This window comes from Hemicordylus capensis, chromosome 1, assembly GCF_027244095.1.
Source record: "Hemicordylus capensis ecotype Gifberg chromosome 1, rHemCap1.1.pri, whole genome shotgun sequence".
Classification (NCBI taxonomy): domain Eukaryota; kingdom Metazoa; phylum Chordata; class Lepidosauria; order Squamata; family Cordylidae; genus Hemicordylus; species Hemicordylus capensis.
Genome location: NC_069657.1, coordinates 281,743,700 through 281,763,182, shown reverse-complemented (window position 1 = coordinate 281,763,182; position 19,483 = coordinate 281,743,700). Strand labels below are relative to the sequence as shown.

Sequence of the window (19,483 nt, the reverse complement as noted above, 5' to 3'; positions counted from 1 at the left end):
CAACAATGTTGGCACAAGCCACACCCCCAAAGTGAAGGCACGTCTCAGTAGGCAAGGCCTATATGCTCTCCCTCAGTTCTTCAGTCCCTACAGCATTGAGCCCTTGCTTGGATCAGCCATTTTTTCCTACTAAGAGAGCTTGGCTTCATTTTATTTGTAGCAATTTTTATTTTACACCATTTATTTTCTGATACTCATATTTTTACTTTACACCATTGCATTTTGGTTTTTATCTACCATGTCCTCCTCCCCAGAGTATGATCTTCAAAAGGCATTTTTTTCCTTGAACTGCATCATATTTCAGTGAGATATTTATATCCAAGGAAAGAGTTTTTCACTTTCTTTCAAAACTTTACTATCCATTGCCAAGTTGGCATTAAGTATCAGTACTCATGATATGAAGAAATCCATATTCTATTCTCACCCAGCGAAATCAAATTAAAAGGAAGACAACAGGCTTTATTGACAACAGGACCTGTAGATTTCAAGATGCTGAATAAGTGTAGCTTACCAAATGTATTGATACTAAGTTGATCAATGAAAACCCAAAGTCGTTCGATCACATCCTGCACACGCTTCTCGCATTTACCCTGCAAGATACATTTGCTTAGAAAGCCACTTTATGCAAGGTAGAATTGCAAGTATACGACAAGTCGACACATTTTACAGGGGAAGAAGAGAGAAACCCTGTCAATTGCAGCAGAACTTGGTAACTTACAATTATTGCAGGTGCTTGTGAAAACCATTAATTAAATGGAATAAGACAATTTAATTAATGGCAGTTTTGCTATGTTTGCATTGACTATGCTATTGTTACACCAAAACAACTTCTAAGAAAAAGCCACAGTGGTGTGAGTTAGGTCACAAATGGGCATGGGCAGATAGAAGAGAGCATTCTTAAAACACCTTTTCCCTTTCCCCAGTAAAGCTACTCTGGCCTTAATACATAGCCAAGAGCACCAGCCACGTATCATACGGTAACTGGCAAAGAAGGAAGAGTGGCTACCCTCTGGGGCATAATCCAACACAACCTGTTGTCTGACCACGTCCTTCCATGAAGCACACTGTGGTGGTGCTGCATTTGGACTAACAAATCCAAAGAGTGATTTGACTTCTTCTCTTCGAACTGCCGAGTCCCATGCCACATGGCAGATGGTTTTGGAAAGCTTCAGAAGCTTCGTGTCATGCAGTGGGGGGCACTGCTGTTTCTGAAACCCCAGCCCCAAACCCCACTGAACATGCAGAACCCGTCGCCCAGTTCTTGGGAGCCTGGCAACTGCCCACAGTAGAGCCTGTGCCTCAGACAGAGGCTCTATAGAGCATGGGCATCCCCAGCACTTGGCCCAGCAAGAAGAACGCCTCTCAAGCAGAGCTGCACCACTGCAGCCCTCTGGCTGTTTTTGGACTACAACCTGTCGCCTTCAGTCAGGAATTATGGGAGTTCTATTGTTGGACTAGGACTGGGAAGACCGGAGTTCAAATCCACATTCAACCGTGAAACTCAGTGGGTGACTCTGGGCCAGTCATGTATCTCCCAGCCTAACCTACCTCACAGGGGGGTTGTGAGGATAAAAATAACCATGTACTCTGAGCTCCTCGGAGGAAGAGCGGGATATAAATGTAATCAATCAATCCATGCATAAAACAAACATACATCTGCAGGAAGGCAGAAGTTGTGCAGCCCAGCAACAAGCTTATAGAAGCTGGAGGGAAACACACTAGTAATTGTAACCGAGAGTGGGGGGAAATCAGAAAGCGACATGCACAACAACATGCCACACTCTCAAGTAGATGCTGAACTATAGAAACTGAAGCTTTGGTGCCACAACAAACAAAGAACTGTCAATATTTTTCAGACTATGCAACAAAGAAAAAATTTCCAAGGAAAAATGTATGTTTAGAGCTTAGTTCCAATATCCAGAGGTAAGCAAGAAAAGAGCACTTGGTGAGGGAAAGAATGATCAAGTGTCACACCTCGAGCATATGGACATACTCACATTCATGTCACAGAATCCCACCGTGCATGGTTTCCCTTTCCTTAAATACAGGAATTTCTGATCCACATCAACAAAAGGGCTACATCTCCCATCCTTGCCTCGACAGCAGACCTTGCAGGAATTCTCCGTTTCTGAAATTAGTCAAGTCAACAATTCTTTGCACAGGTTTTTTGAAAAAAGAATTAATTATGTGTTACTTCCTATGTGAAGGGGAGTCATTTCTTCTTGCTGATCATGCACCTTTCCTAACAACTGCCCTATTCCTACAGAACACACAATTTCATAAATAAGTTCCTCATGGTACTCAAACATATCGTCCAGGATGAGAAGGGCAAAATAACTTCATTAAACCTTGGACTAAAATGAAGATATCCAAAGCAAGTTGGCAAGTTTTCATTCTACTTGCAACAAGCTAAATATCTGTTTTTAGTCAGTATCTCTCAGCCTAACCTACCTCACAGGGTTGCTGTGAGGGTAAACATAACCATGTGCACCACTCTGAGCTCCTCGGAGGAAAAAGTGGGATTTAAATGTAAAATAAATTAAAAATAAAGCACAACATTTAATTGGACCCAAATATCAGCTCTGGGATATACTAGGTCAGACAGAAAGTAGGGTCCAAGAGTAAAAGCATAGCTGGGCAATTCATCGCACTTGCAGGAAAACAGCTCCAAAGTCTTCAGACCATTCGCACTTCACTTGAAGCTCCAGCAGTCAGGACTGAACTCCATCTAGCTATCTCGGGTGGCCAATAATGGGTGTCTTCCTTGTTTCCAGATCTTACACACACCACAGATTTAACATGATGCAACAAGGAACGTTGCAGAAGCAGCTATACAGCCGTCGTGACCATCACAGGAGAGTTCTTCCTTGAGCCCCTTTAATGATGCAAGGTGGACAGACCTTCCTCATAACCATTACACAGAAATGGTTATGATCCCAACTTGCTTTTTCTTGGTAGGCACTTTAGCCCCATGCTAAGAAATACAGTTGTCATCAAGGCAACGCTAAGGCAAAGTGTAGCACTTTCCCCTAAAGCATTCAAAGACATTCACGTATTATCTCAGTAAGCTTTATAACAATCCTATTGTAACAATGGGTGGCTGAAGCACTGAGGGACTGAGGCTTGCCTGAAGCCATGTGGCGAGTCTGTAATTGAGCTGAGATTTGAGCCACATGGGGTTACTTACGTAACGCTATGCTACAGCAGCTACATAATCTACATAGATATTTAAACAGTCCTGTATGAAGAACAAGATCAGAGCCTTACTAGAAATTGGGGTGGGGGGGGAGAATGGGTGAGTGTGTGCTCTGAGACACTGAGAACAGTCACACTTTTATGACAGTAAAAATAGTGTTTAAAAGGCACAGAGATGCTTGGCGGAGAGATTCCCAATATTAGCACTGAGTCTCCACTTCATAAAGTGATCCTGACCAGGGGCTCAAGGTTGACTCAGCCTTCCATCCTTCCGAGGTCGGTAAAATGAGTACCCAGAATGTTGGGGGGCAATATGCTAAATCATTGTAAACCGGTTAGAGAGCTTCCAGCTATAAAGCGGTATATAAATGTAAGTGCTATAGCTATTGCTATAGCTATAAAGTGACCTAAAACTCCACATAGCAAGCGGCCTCCTATTCAGTCAGACCCTTGGTCCATCTAGCTCAGTCTTGCCTACGCTGACCGGCAGTGGCTTCTCTGGGGTTTCAGGAAGGCGTCCTTCCCAGCTGTACCTGGAGATGACAAGGACTGAACCAGGGAACCTTCTAAATACAGACACATCGGCAAGGCAGGGTATTTTGAAGGCATCGCAATACTTCCAACCACTCTCTCTCTGTCTCTCTGGGATGAAGGGGGAAAAGAATGGATCGACTGCCTCATTTGAAGAAGTCTTAGTCTGTCCATTGAGCCCAAAACCTTGCCTGCTGCACTGACAACATTTTGGACAAGTATCAGTCCAAAATGATATTGCCCACCTCTAACCAAGAAGACAGAGGCTAGAAAAGAAAACTGCCTGTGAATCTCCTCCTACTGCTACTCTTTACAGACTGCTTTTCAAACAAAAGTCCTCAAAGCGGGTTACCAAGAACAAGATGGTTCCCTGTCCCCAAAGGGCTCACAGTCTAAGAGGATACACCAGCAACAAGCATGGGAGGAATGATGTGTTGGGGCTGGAGAAGGCCAGTTGGCCTTCCCCTGCTAAATAAAGAGAATCATCACTCTGGAAGGTGCCCCTTGGCCTACTTAGCAGATGATCTCCACTCAGTCTCATCTAGAGTTGGAGGAATCAGCAGTTTTCATGTCAAGTGACCCTGGGTGGAGGAGAAAACAGCAGCAGCAGCAAGCTTTAGGAGGAGAAAATTCAGCACAGTGTGTTCGCCTCACCATTGCAGGCACAGGAACGCAGGTTCTTCTCCCTCTCACAGAACGGGACACATTCCCCATCTTTGCATTTGCCCAGATCCACACAGACTGTGTCATCTGGAGCATTCCCAGGAGGAGGACACTCACTGCTAATGCCTATGAACAGATTTGACAAGAGCAGCCTTATATCAGCAAATGCATAGTTCGGAAAGAAGCCAGCTTCCATGAGTTACTGAAGCTTTTTTGCTTTATTATGCCCTAGAGCCAAAATAATAAAGTATCTATTTACTGAAGCTTAGTACATGACGAGTAAAAATTCAATTAAAAAAACATTGACAAGATACTGGGCAACTTCCTGACTAGTTAGTCGTGACAAAGCATCAATGAAATCAATTAGACAAGCTATCCAAGACTAACTTATTTGTAATCATGATTAACTTGGTATGGATGTTGACCACCAACCTACCTTATATTATGATGATGATTCCAAAACTATGATTCCATGGTTTTTACAAATGGAAGAGTCAGGACTACCTTCTTACTTAGCCACTTATCACAGACTGGCTTATCTGCAAAGGTCCATAAGCCCTACCAAAAAGATTCTGTAAGGACAGACTCTTGCTTTCCCACTTGTTGGTTATGATTCAACTCGTAGCCTTTGTCTAATTATATTTTTGTTCCTCACAATAATGCCACAGATACATTTTTATGTGGCTCCTATTTCAGAAGCATATAACCCGTGGAACATAATATTTTTGGACCACCATTCAAATATCTTTCAGTTGCAATAAGTAACACAGCATTCTGACTAACACAGGCTGAATTAATGGAAATAAACTCCATCAGCACAGCAATAAGTTTAGAAGGTTGTAGCTTCCCACCCGGCACACGTGCATGTGCACGCGCGCACACACCCACACCCCTACCTGTGCAATAGGATTCTCCTTTACAAGTAGCATTGATGGGTTCCTGGCACTTCTTTTGTGCACTTTCAAATTGGCATCCTTTACAGCAAGGACTGTTTCGATCACTGTAAAGGGAAGAGAAGCAAAGGGGGGGGGGGAAGAGTAGGAATATTCAAGTTTACAAACATAGAAATAGGAAGAGAAAGGCATTATTAGGCCTTCAGTGTGCATGTCTTGTTCAATATAATCTATATGTCTTAACATCAGACACGGCTGCAACTGACTGCAACAGGGTTTGTATTCCTATATTACTGGTGACCAAATTAAACTCATTGTTTAGAATTTATAGTAAAATCTTCTGAGAATTAACTTCATTAAATAATACGGCTCCATTTTGTGTGTACGTGTATCCAAGAGAGTGGGACAGGGAGATAGGAGAAGGCAGGAGGACAACTGATAGGAGCTTCCCTAAGCTGACTTAGCCTTAGATATAGCAACACAGGTTATAATCATACTCATAAATATTTTAACCTCTTTTTAAAAAGGATCTGTTTGATGTGTTTGCATTCTTATGCCAGCCTTTCTCTTGGACCCCCTCACCTGCATGTTGCACCCGGCTGTAGCTTGCAGTCAGATGTGCAGCATGGATCATCATATTGATGCAAGAGACCAGGATCACACTGTTCCCCTTCATCCACTCTGGAGTTGCCACATACTTTGTTATTACGCTCTTTGAAGCATTCTGGGGCCTTGGCCTCAATAGTCCGAAGAATGGATTCTTTACTGCATCTGGAGAACATCTGAACACGTTGTAGGAAAAGGCAAACATACAGTTTCATTGAAAGCAAACGTACATGACAAGGGTTCAGACAGACACCAGAGTGGGATTGGGGCAGGCCTCCTATCATGTCTGCTACTCCCTGTCCTTCTGATTGTATTCCACACCTAAACTCGATTTTGACATTCTTCCCTCTTTTCATTCCACTCCCTTTTATATTTTGTCATGCCAGAGCTTGTTGAAAAGGGCTTGACAAAAATCTTGTCAGTTTGACAATGCAAATACTAGTAGTAGAACACCACAAAACAAGATGACCTGCATTGTCCTCACTCAGTACATCAACTCAGAAACCCCTACACTAATATAGAGAGCAATACAGTATATGCAAATGCACACACATTGAATTAAACAGATAAAATACCTTGTTGTTGTCATGATCCCCACTCACAGCAATCGGGTACATAACGTATTTTCCTCCCTGGTCTTCAGTGGGGGCACATTCTGGCAAACCATCAGGATCATGCTCTGCCCCAAAGTTGTGCCCCAGCTCATGGGTAGTAACCAAGTCAGCTTCCTTGTTGATATCAACAAGAGAAAGAAACACACATCAGAAGTGTGTGTGCTTAAGGCAGAATGAAATTACACAGCAAGGGTCCTGAAGTCTTTGGATAGTATCCTAACCTTATATCTCTCCAAGGCCAGTAGCTCTTTCAATTAATGGAAGGAGAGTTGCACTCATGCAAGGGGACCGACTGTGAGCAGAAAGGCGGGTTTGTTTGTTTAAGAAAAAATCAGAAATGCACAATGGTATGACAGCCATGGGACCACCATGCCAAATTCACACACATGGACTGCAACAATGCACACCAGTACATTCTCCTTGTCTGTACATGCACACTTTGTTGCCTAGAGTCACATTCCATGACATTTAGAAACTTATACATTGTGGAGAAAATTCTCAGAACTAGGAATTTGACAGCACTATTGCAGAAGAGTGGTATATTCATTGGTGAAGACTCCGTTGGGAGTAGCAGTGGAGACTGCAGAAATTACTTTGGCAGGCACAGAAGAAATAGGTATGCTTGAACAGGATCTGGGTTCTAGTAAACAATGAGAAAAATTGTTGGATTTTATCAGTCACTTTTTACATCCTCTGACATAACTTTTGCATGAGACCTGGAAAAGGCTTTCAGCCATGAACCACAGAGCAAAAGGTTAGGACACAACTCTTTGAGAAACTGTATTATATAGACACACACACACTAACTATTTTAGCAATAATGAGAACAAAACAGCGTCTCTGCAGATGTACCTTATTGTTTGAGACTTATTACCAAAGGGAGGACATACAACACAAAACTGAGATCAGACTGTCATCAACAAATTATATCAAGTCATACATGTTTACTTTGTGAAACTGACAAGAGTAAGGCACTTAAAGCCAGCGTTAGTGATGCGATTGATAACCTACAGTGCCAATCCAAGGATTCATCATGGAGTCCTTCCTACCTCTCCATAAACTACAACCAGGTTGTAGACACCAAGTATTATTAGCTGAAGGGCAACACAGTATCACAATACAGCTGCCTCCTTGGTTTCTGACAGAAAAGGAGAAACAGATGATAGTGGAATGTCTCATCTAACCTTCCCTGCTTTCAGGCTCCAAGATGAAAAAGGACAGAGTGCCACAAAAGCTGTCACTTTAGCACTGCTTGGTAGCAGCAGACCAGCAATAATTACAGCTGCCCAACTCAACTCCTTCCAAGGAAGTCAAGAAAGGTGAATGTTGAAACTCAGACACATAGTACAGCAGGCAGATGGACACAGCTAGCTGCCTAGAGGACTCCAACTGTGTTACCACAAGCACACCAGAGATTTAATATGCACGGAAAGTAGAGAAGCCATGATATTAGTGTCTAAACCACTTTGATTGTCTATGTAAGCTCTAGGAGAATTCTTAATGTTATAGCATTATTCAGGAACATCCGATTGTGTGAGCAGAAATTGACTAACTAAGCCTGTCTAGCAATCCATTAGTTAGGGATCATTTAGAGAAGTCTTCTTGCTCAGCCAGTCGATAGCCTTAGTTGGCTTCCAGTCTTCCTGCAGCATGGGGAACCAGCATGTAGGCTCCAGTTTCACCCAAGGCCACAGTCTTTTACCTAGGCAACAGATTCCCAGCCTTCATCGTCCCTGAAAGAACTCCTATCCAATCCTAGACACTTCATTACAAACTCCATGAAGCCATGCCTCTGATGTCTGAGTAATTACCGTATTTTATGGACTATAAGACTCACTTTTTTCCTCGAAAAATATCCGCCAAAATTCAGGAGCGTCTTATATGTTTTAACAGTTTAATATGTTAAAACTCTGAAAAACTGGATTAAAATTAAGGTGCGTCTTATAGTCCGTAGCGTCTTATAGTCCGTAAAATACGGTACATGTGGGAAGTTAATAAAATTTTGAACACACAGCTGGACTTATGTTCAAGTAATAAATAAGCAGCCTGACGCTTCATGGATCAGCTTACCATCTACATCAGCAACTCAACATTTTTCATAGATGCATCAGAAAACATGGCTAGGCTGTGAAAACGATTCTCAGTCATACCTAAGTTCCTATTCAAAATAGGCACAAGCTGATACAGTGACGTGATTAAAAGAATGAGTTCGAAATCAGGCACACCTGGGTTTGAATCTCACCTCTGCAATGAACTCACTATGTGACTTTAGGTATGCCGCTCCCTCTCAGCCTCAGGCCCTCCATCCCAGATAGGGGGATTATACTCAGATTGTTGTAATCCTAACAGCTTGGTAAGGGAATACATGTGAAGCGCTTTCAACACTTGAACACACTTTACAGAAGCTTCTTATTAGAACAGAGCTTCTGTGTAAGACTATGCATGACCACAACACAAAGCAAGGTCCCTGACCCAAAACTGGTCAACAAAAGGAGTAAGGAAATTAGCCCATAGAAAATATATTAGTCACCATAAGTGTCAGAAAAGGAAATCTACCAGCTTTTCAACTATTATTAGCTCAACAGGCTACAAGACGTTACTTTAAGCAAACCTTTTCAAGAAAATATGTGCAATACCTTGGTAAGGATAGTTTTGCCATAGTTCTTTGTGCTGGTTAAGCCACTATTGAGGTAGACATCCTTTCCAGCTGCTGAATTATAATAAGCTACAAAAAATAAAGCAAAAAGCCAAGTTAGATTTTTCTATTAGTTTTTATAATGTTAGTTTGAGAATCTATGCTTGGTAAATGATAAGAGCTGACAAGTTTCCCTTGCCTAACTTAACACCATTACAATTCTCATTGGATAGCCAGAATGGTCTCAAATGAAGGTATTCTCCAACACCAGTGACTAACTTATGGTACGAGTGCCATGGTGTATTCAGAGCAGGTGTGTTCGGCTGACCCGGGCAGGAGCAAGCAGGTTCACAAGCCTAACTATGGTAGAGTTAGGTCTGCATGCGTGTCTGCCTTGCACTGCTGCACATTCACTGACTCAGGAAACTAAACCAACTGAGTTGGGGGAGAATGGGGCAAGGACACCGCACACATACAATAGAGCATTCACATGGTAGACTTCATTTGTCATTCCGCTGGCTACTTCGATAGTCCTAAAATCTGTCAAACGTGAAGCAAGAAAGTGGACTTTGGGAGAAACTCATGTATCTTCTCAACTTCAAGATCTTGCCAGAAAACCTGTGGTTCAAGGGTCAATTTCTAGACCACCAGCCCATTTTAATACATATATGAATGTACAATGTTTTTGTCTTTAGACACTGACTCAAATTCAGGAAGAGAAAAACAGATCTTAAAGCAGAAAAAAATGTATTACCCTTTGGACAGATGCCACCATGGCTGTTTGGCCTTTGAGATCCAACATAAGCCAGTCCAAGAGTGCCCATATCAAAGTCTTGATATGTAAACAAGTGAGCAAGGCACACATGAGCTGCTTTCTCAGATATATCAGAACTGAATTGCTGTGTGGGACAGATCCAAATACATTTTAGATTAGAGAAAACATGACACAAGGTAGAAATACTGGCTGACATCCAGGCAAACGTTGTGTGCACTGAAGAACGTTTGGTGCCTGCAACAGGGGGTGGGCCATTTTCACCAGTCTCCCCTTTCCTCTGCAGCCCCCTGTGCCTCCCAAAATCATGTCTCTAGGGCTGTAGGATCTACAGCGGCATTTGGGGGGGAGGTACAGTGGACTTGAGAGAGAAGGGGGTGATCGGTGTAAATTGCCCCCTCCCACTGTGCACAAACCTTTTTGAGTGTATACAGTGCTCATCTGGATGTCACCCAGGAGACAAACAAGCTAGACCAATTCCAATTCCAGCAAATGATAACCTACTTTATCCTCCTTATCCAGGTCTTCACAAACATGCTACCATTTGCCAGCAGTTGTTTTTAGATTTCATTTACCACCAAGAAGTTAAAGTTTCCAAAAATAAGTCAATACCATCTTAAAATGACTTCTGTGTACTGTATTGTACAAATAATTAAGGCACATTGGATAAGATATGATGCATTATCACCAGCAGTTTGGTTGCAGGACAAAAAAATTACATAGGCAGAAGTTTATGACTGCTTCATTTCAAGTCAATCAATAGCTTTATTAAAGATGCTAACTGCATCTTATAAATGGGTACTTGTGCGATTCTAGTCCTCATGGACTAAAGTAATTGCCCCAACATGTTTCCTTGTAGCAAGTACTTGCTTTTCACATATATGTCCACAATCACATATTTGCTTGATTACAAGGCAGAAGAATTCTTTGCTTGGCTTATCAACAGGGTGCTTAACTTTACATATCACTCACATACACCCTACCTCCAGCAGCTGTTTCACCTCCCAAGCATCATTCTCCTCATATGGTTGACTTTTTGCCATATTATAGTGTCTTTGTCCAGAAGTTACATTCTGTGGCTCACTGTGAACAATAACCTTTATTGAAAAGTAAGAATAAGAATTAAGCGCATTAGAGTTGGATGATTCACTAAAGCAAATGGCAGGTCTAAAAGAACATTTTTCACTTTAAATCTTGAAATTTAAAGAGGAAATCTCACAATATTCTAAGTTTTTCATCCCAAGAGAAAATTCTGCCTTTCAGTAGCAGAGGCTTATGACACTTCAATCCATTTTATATTTATTATTTATTTAAAATATCTATACTCTGCCCCTCCAGTATACTACTGCTTGGGGCAGCTCACGTTTATGAAATAGTTACAATACAAAAGGAGAATAATACAATTAACCATATTAAATAAGTTAAATACCCAAACTAAAACCACAATCAGAATTAGCTTTAAAATTTCAAATTAAGTTATTTAAATGTTCACAAGTATAAACAAAATTTTGCAGATGCACCTATGGAAGATTACAGCTGAATACACGAAGCATCTCATTAAATATTTCTAAAGTAATTGGCCTGGTGGAACTACCAGCCTATTTCTGGTGCAATATTCAGAGCCCTCCTCATTCTACTTTCCAGGCACGTCAAATGCAATCTGTGCCACAGAAAATTCTGAACACAGACAGACCATGTCCAAGGAAGACAGCTATCAAAGGCAAAGATGGCCTGAACCTCCACCGATAATGGCAGTCAGAACACGAGAATGTATATGCAGCAGTTACACATATAAAACAAAATTATAATTTACACCATTTGCACTGAGCATCAAATCTGGGTTTCCCTCGAAAAATCGGATCTTTCACACTATTATACTCTCTTCAACTCTTCTTGGATATCTATTTTTGCAGGAAGTATGAGTGTTGGGAGACAGAGGCTACAAAATTGAGTAGTACTATTCATAAAGCCCAATGTGTTCAATTGTGCAAAAGTGCACATGTACCAACCAGTAGCTTGAACATTATTGGGGGGGGGGGACAGGTTGCTGACCTGTAACAGGTGATCTTTACCCATGCTGGGAATGATCCCAGATCACTTAATGTGCCTGTGCAGTAGCCTGGAAGGATTTCATAGCTCCTCTAGGCACTCTGAAGCCCCGCCCTTCATGCACAAAGCACACTCGGTATCTTGGGCAGAAAAGCACCCGTAGCTCAGTTCCTGGTCAACTGTGAAATGTCTGTTCTTTGCTGGAGGCACTGAAGGTAAGTGACTAGGCACAACATTCAAGCAGTGGGGAGGCCAGGCAGATGTTGTGAATGATCCCAGATTACCTAGAGATCACCTGACACAGTAAGCAAGCTGTTTATCTTTATGGTGACCCGGGATCATTCCCAACATGGGTGATTAATGAGCTCACCAAGAGGTGGCAGGGTGTGAGGAAGTTATCAAATAATTTTCTTTAAAACCACCCATCCGAAGTTAGCCTCAGCCGCTGTTTGGATATCAGTGGCATAGTGCTTTATAAACAGTAGGTTAGAAGACCATGTGGCTGCTTTACCAATGTCCATAATGCTAGTTCTAAACATATGTGCTGCAGAGGTAGCAAAAGATCTAGGGAAATGGGCTTTGATAGCTGGAAGAGATTTTACTCCTTGAAGTTTGTAACACAGGAAAATGAGTACTACAAGCTAATGAGAAAACCTTTGTCTGGAAATAATGTTGGTGGCGACAAATAGGCTCTGTCTTCTGAAAGCCTTTGGTTGTCCATATTATTTTATTTATTTATGTATTTATTTATTTAACATATTTTTATACCGCCCAAAACTTACGTCTCTGGGTGGTTTACAATAAGATAAAAACAACATTAAAATATTAGTTAAAAACAAAAACAAGAAATTTAAAACAATTTAAAACAATTTTTAAAACATTCTAAAACAACATTAAGAACAATCAAAACAATATCATTTAAAAGCCTGGGTGAACAGATAAATCTTTAAAGACTTCTAAAAAATTGTCAGAGATGGGGAGGCTCTTATTTCACTAGGGAGCACATTCCAAAGCCTCGGGGCAGCAATGGAGAAGGCCCATCCCTGAGTAGCCACCAGACGAGCCACCAGACATATAGAAAAGAAGAGCTCTATGGACATCCATAGAGTGGAGGAATCATTCCAGAGCAGAGGTAAGATTCAAGAACATACAGGGAGAACGATATCTTGGTTGATACGGAAACCAGAAGCTATTTTAGGCAGAAAGGAGGGATCAATTCTCATCACTATTTTATCAGGAAAGAATTCATGGGGGGGGGCGGGGGTTTCTAACCTTAATGCAGTCAATTCACTGGCCCTCCTTGCAGACATTATAGCTACCAAAAAGGCAACCTTTAGGTTTAACAATTTCAACAGCGCAGAGCCAAGAAGTTCGAATTGTGTCTCTGTTAAAGAAGAAAGCACTCAACAAAAGCTCCATGGTTCCATGGGTTTTCTCACTGGGGAAAACAAGTTAATAGTTCTTGGAGTCAGAGTGGGAGAAGAGTGTTTGAGGGTCCCAACCTGGATGAGTTGCTGAAAGAGTCACCATGCAGACTTTAATAGAAGCATTAGGAAGTCCTAACTAATTCAGATAAGTAAGACAAAGCAAGACTTGTCTTATGGAGGCCCAGAAAGGGTCAACCTTTTTGTTTTTTTGCATACTGAGCAAATCCTATCCATTTGCAAGAGTAATTGCACCTAGTGGGTGATTCTTTCATTTAGTAACATGTCTAGCAATGTAGTTTCCATACCGTCAGATTCAAGGTTTGAAGATTTTGGTGGAAGACATGGCTGTTCGCTTGAGACAAGAGATTTTGTCACTGGCGGTAGTGGAGTCCCCTGGAGAGTCGAACCAGAAGAGGGAACCATGGTTACCTTGGCCACCATGGAGCGAGAATGATGCATTCAGTTTTCTCTTGTAAAATTTTGCTCAAGACTCTGGTTAATAGCGGGGAAAGGGGGAAACTGGTAAAAACAGCAGTCCTTCCATGGCATTTGAAAGGCATCCCTGAGAGACCTTTTCCTTAGGCCCACTCTTGAGCAGCATAGCTTGCACTTCTTGTTGGATACAATTGTGAAGAGGTCTATTCACAACAGTAGGAGAGTCTCCTACTGTTGGAATAGATTGTCGAGAATTGATTGGTTGATTTCTCACTTGTGTTGCTGAAAACGATTTGTTTTCCTGCTCAAAGCATCGGTGAGAAAGTTGCTTGTGCTCTTTATGGGGAGAGCTATAGGAAAGACTTTGTGCTGAATGCTCCAATCCCAAAGCTGAACTGCCAGATTGCAAAAGGGACCTGGAAACTGTCCCGCCTTGTTAACTGATATAGTTAATTGGGGTGGTATTGTTCAATAACACTTGAATTGTGTGGTTTCTTACCATGGGTAGAAAAGACTTCAGAGCTAGGAAGACTGTGAGGAGTTCCAGGAAGCTGATATGGAGCTTGGGCTGTTGGGCATTCCACAGGCTCTAAGTATGTAGGTACAGGCAGTGAGCTCCCCAACTTTTGAGAGAGGCATCGGTCATTACTGTGACAGTAGAGGATTGGGGGCTGGAAAGGAACACCCTCAGAGATTCTCCCTTTGAGAGCACCATTGAAGAGACTGCAAGTCTGGTTGAGGAATGGGAGAATGATATATTGGTAGGCAGGTTGTCCCCAGGTGAAGCACAAAAACTTTCTGGGTGTGGGGCATATTCCTATACGAAATTAAGCATCTTTCAAGTCCAAAGTCACCAGACATTTTACTTCTACTAACTGAGGGAAGATGCCTTGTAAAGTGACCATTTGGAATTTCTTTGGATATATGAATTTGTTGAGCCAGCTAAGTCTAGGATTGGACGGTGACCCCCATCTCTTTTGGGGACTTGAAAGTACTTGGAGAAGAATCTCTTCTTTTGATCTTTTATTTATATACCTCCTGACTCCAAAGGCTCTAGGCAGTTTTACAGAGACTTATTCTATTGCTCCATTCTTTCACTTCCTTTCTTCAAGTATAAGTTGCATGGGTGTATTCTATCCCCCAAAAGGTGGGGATAGTGGTGAATTTGACTGAGTATCTAGTGGACCTGAAACTTAACAGCCAAGTGTCAGATGTGATGTGACGCCAAGCTGGAGAGAAAGGGGCAAGTCATGTGGAAGAAGGGTCAGTAGAAGTGAGTGATTGGGAAGGGGTGTATGACAAAAAGGTGGCAGCAAAAAGGTGCTGTTTTGATTGGTTCTGGTTCTTAGACTTTTGTTGTTTCTGTTTCTGGACATAGGAATGTCCGGGATTGTACTGGAAGGGCCTTCTGTAGTCCTTGCAGTCTGTCTTGTTGTATTGGAACTTTTGTTTCCTGTACTTTCTGAACCGATGAGAATAGATGAAGTAGTAAAAGTCTTAGCCATGTACTTTGATATTTTGATCTTTTCCATGGCATCATCAGTTTGGGAGATGAAAAGGCCATCTCAATTGAATGGGAGGTTTTCTATCTTTTCTTTCATGTCTGATTGAAGAATTGTAGATCATAGCCAAGTATGGTGTCAGAGAGATATGACTCCCATTAGTGAACGTGATTCTTTCTCATTCAGATATTTCGCTGTGCTCAGATATTGGTGGGTTATGTCTGCTGACTTGGAGAGTACATCTCTGTACTTCAGAGCTACGGGAACATCCTTGAGGTCTTCTTTAAAACTTTCTTGTATGGAGTAATGATTTTTTGCCATACAGGCCATGTAATTAGCAATCTTGATATAGAGGCAGGAAGAGGAGCTTGATGTTTGACCGGAATGGTTGTCAGCAACAGACAGTTGGCTGATGTTGACAACGAACAACTTGACGTCTCCTGTGAAGTAGTAGACCTTGGGATTGATGTTGAGGAAGTGGTCGTCTCACACCAAGTGTGATGAGGAGTCTTCCTCATAATGTTTCCATTTCTTATGGTGTTTGTGATGTCCTTCCTTAGAGACATCATGGGGTTTCTTAAAAACCTCCTTAGAGCGCTCCAAGTCAAAGTGCTGGGCATGGGAGGCTCTCTTGGGGGAATGACTCGCCATCATCATCGACTTAGTGTTGATGGTAGGGCGAAATCAAAGCTGTGGACACTGATGGCAATGGGGAATGTGGCATCGGTGTCAGAGGGTGCAACGCTTTTTCATATAAAGAAACCCTAAGATGTAGTTCTCTGCTTTTTCTGGTCCATTTAGGAGAAGAGAGGCATATCTTAAATGTCTAGACGAGATGATCTTCCCTGAAACAGAGCAAACACTGGTCCTGCTTATGCAATGACAGGAGAGTCCCCCGCCCCTGTCGTTGAACACTTGTAGAAAGTTTTATGAGCGTTCATGAGTCTGAAATGATAGGAGAGAGCAGATAAGAGCAATCTATGCCCAAGCCTTAAAATCCAAACCAATTTCTTGGGCGGAGAGCTGGTCTTGTAGTAGCAAGTATGAATTGTCCCCTTTGCTAAGCAGGGTACGCCCTGGTTGCATTTGAATAGGAGACTACATGTGAGCGCTATAAGAAATTCCCCTTAGGGCATGGGGCTGCTCTGGGAAGAGCATCTAGGCTCCAAGTTCCCTCCCTGGCATCTCCAAGACAGGGCTGATTAGGATTCCTGCCTGCAACCTTGGAGAAGCCACTGCCTGTCTGTGAAGACAATACTGAGCTAGATGGACCAATGGTCTGACTCATTAGAAGGCAGCTTCCTATTGATTCTCACAGGAACAGAGGTGAGGATGAAGAGCAAACCCTATCAAGGCACACGTTGTGGTGGTTGAGAAAGAACTGAGCTACAGGTGCTCTGCTGCCCAAGATACTGAGCGCGCTTTGCACGTGAAAGGCAGTGCTTCAGAGTGCTTAGAGGAGCTATGAAATCCTTCCACGGGGCTCCTGCACAGGCGCATTACCCAAACTGGGAATGATCCCAGATCACCAGATGAGGAGTTCAATAAGAGAAGGTCAGAAAGTATATTTACAGTAAGTCTGAAGCAATACTTCCTTGTTAGATGTTCCTGAATTAGTCAAGATTGAGGGGAGGGGGGGAGAGAAAAGATAGTAAGATGTCATGCTTTTTCCTCATGATTAATCCTGTGACTCAAGCATCAGCGGTCGCCTCCCTTACAGGCCTAAATACTCTCTACTCTACTCCTACCTCTTTTGCCATTTCTAGTGGGGGGAAACAGCCAACAGGCTTTGGTTATTATTCTCTAACAGTATCTCAAAGGTTTCCATTAGCCACCATTTAACTTGACCACACAGAGACAACACACATGTCTTGATCATCAAGGGATTTAACTTAACTACCATCATTTCGGAAATCACTTTATGAACTCTTCAAATAGAATTGTAAATTTATTTTGTGGCGCAGCACCTAGGCTTTCCCATAACTTTGCAAGACCAAAAATAATAAACAGCAACACTGGAAAGCATGAAGACGTCTGCAAATAGTGCATTATGTAAGATGCCACCTAAAGTTAAACCTTCAGCTTTGCCAATAAAGACTACCATGTTTCTCTTTAATGGAACTGGCCCAGGGGTGATTGGTCGGCACCCCCAATGTTCGGGTTGTGTGGGGAATTAGCTATTCAAGGGGTCAGCTCCACCAGTTTTAACTTGTGCAAACATTTGAACTCAAGAAATAACTGAATTTGAGACAACGATTTCGTTTCAAAAATATAAAGAATAATTTATTTGAGAGAGTGGGAGGTACAGGAAGAGAATGTGTGGTTAAAGCAATAAACACACATTACTAAGCAAACTAACTACAATGTGGCGTTTCTAACTTAAAGAGTTTCTAACTTAAAGAGCAATAAAGTAGGTTTCTAAATAAACCAACTGCAATGAGGTGTTTTAGCTTAAGGTCTAATTGTGTAAGTTTCCCAGGCAGGCAAGAGAAAGAGGCTTGAGATAGAGATGGGGTTAGATTTAAGAAAGGGGAGTAGAGAGAGAGTCAGGGCCCAAGAAGTGGCCAAGACTCATATTCACCTGATCTGGATGACGAGACATCTAAGCTGCAGAATCTTGCTCCTCAGCGTTACAGGAAGCAGGAGGGATGCAGGGAATAGTATAAAGAGGGATGCCCATGAGAATGGCTTCTCCGTGGGTCCAGCTTCCTATAAGTGCAAGGCAAGCTGGGTGGATTGGCACAAGGACCAAATGAGAATTGTTGTAAACGTTTTTAACTTGTTGGAACCTGGTTTTCCAGGGTTTTAAAACTATTTTGAATGTTTTAACTGTTAATTGTTTTAAGGTGTTTTATAGTCTGTTTTTAACTGTTAATTGATTGTAATTGTTTTGTTTTAATGGAAACTACCCTGAGCCATTTTTGGAAGGGCGGTATAGAAATCGAATGAATGAATGAACATAGTGATTTCAAGCCCTCTGTAGGTTGCCAGAAAGCATATCGAGTGCTCAGAAAGTGAAGGTTGCGGGTTGGAGTCCCAAGTATAGCACATGGTGGAGTATACAAGGAAGCACACTGAGTCATGGAACTGGGGATACTTATATCCCAAAACATGTCTTGGGGACACATTCCTATAGCCATGCTTTGCTGTCTAGAATTGTCTGGGTGGATCTGCACAGAATGCATTGTTACAGATGGTCTTTCCTGGAGGTGACAATGTGGGGATCGCCTTTTGTGATGAAAGTCAGAGTATGCAGGTGCATGAAAGAATATCCATGCCAAGACAGGCTCTCAAATAATCCTATCAATAGTTTCAATGGGTACACCTGGAAGCCTCCGTTACTGGTCACTGACTCATCTCCTCTGTAATGGGGAGATAATTATTTCACCACCTTATCTGCCTTTCTTTCTGCTGGCTCAATCGGTTTGTTAATGGGTGATATCTCCTGTGAAAGGAGGGGAGGTTCACTCTAAGTACAGGGTGTCCTTGAAAGTTAACTCAATATAGTCAACTCTCAAGTCTACTTAGTTGGGACTCCCATTTAAGGGAGAGGAGATGCATCTTATCCCTGTTCCAATTTGCTTTGTTTATAGCCAAATCCAAGGGCAATTAGCCCACTACCAACTAAATGACTTGTCCCCATGTGTACCATAAACTGAGAGCTCACATTGCGGTGCAGCTCCTGAGCACATACAAAATGCAATCTCCAAGCCTGGAGATGCAAGCCAACAGGAAGGCTCCTGGGAGCCAAGCAGAATCTTCAGTTCTGCTCTCTGCCTTGCTAGAGAGCCATGTGCTCCACTTAGGGCTGGAGACAGATCCAAGTAACGTTTAAATGTTATATTTTGAAGGGACTAGCCATGTTTCTTTGTCCTGGGGCCACAAAATAAGTCTTGTAATTAGCGGCGGCTTTTATTTAAGTTTGTCCCAAACCTACCAAACTTCATTTTGAGATTGTTACAAACTGCAGACTTTGGAGCATTTCCATCATGCCCAACTCCCTCTCCTTGTTTTATTTACCATCAGCCTGAAGAGTTCTGGAGAATTCAAAAGCATGCTAGCTACTTTTTGAGATTTTAGTGGGTCCTAGTAAGAAATAGTATTACTTTGCACTGGATTCTTCTTTGATGTTTATATACTCAGAGCAGGTACATGAAAATA

General features: G+C 42.1%; 1 protein-coding gene across 2 annotated transcripts in view; it reads right to left on the bottom strand.

Moving 5' to 3' along the window:
- The window catches only part of ADAM17 (ADAM metallopeptidase domain 17), a 39,058-nt gene that overhangs the window by 6,879 nt on the left and 12,696 nt on the right, over positions 1-19,483 (bottom strand). For both annotated transcript variants that reach the window (XM_053285734.1, XM_053285733.1), the window contains exons 8-16: positions 10,893-11,006; positions 9,892-10,036; positions 9,139-9,227; positions 6,464-6,616; positions 5,865-6,064; positions 5,286-5,389; positions 4,381-4,515; positions 1,998-2,128; positions 512-590 (exon numbers count right to left, since the gene is read on the bottom strand). In XM_053285734.1, coding sequence (XP_053141709.1) covers positions 512-590; positions 1,998-2,128; positions 4,381-4,515; positions 5,286-5,389; positions 5,865-6,064; positions 6,464-6,616; positions 9,139-9,227; positions 9,892-10,036; positions 10,893-11,006 — 1,150 coding nt within the window. The remainder of the gene's footprint in view (positions 1-511; positions 591-1,997; positions 2,129-4,380; positions 4,516-5,285; positions 5,390-5,864; positions 6,065-6,463; positions 6,617-9,138; positions 9,228-9,891; positions 10,037-10,892; positions 11,007-19,483) is intronic.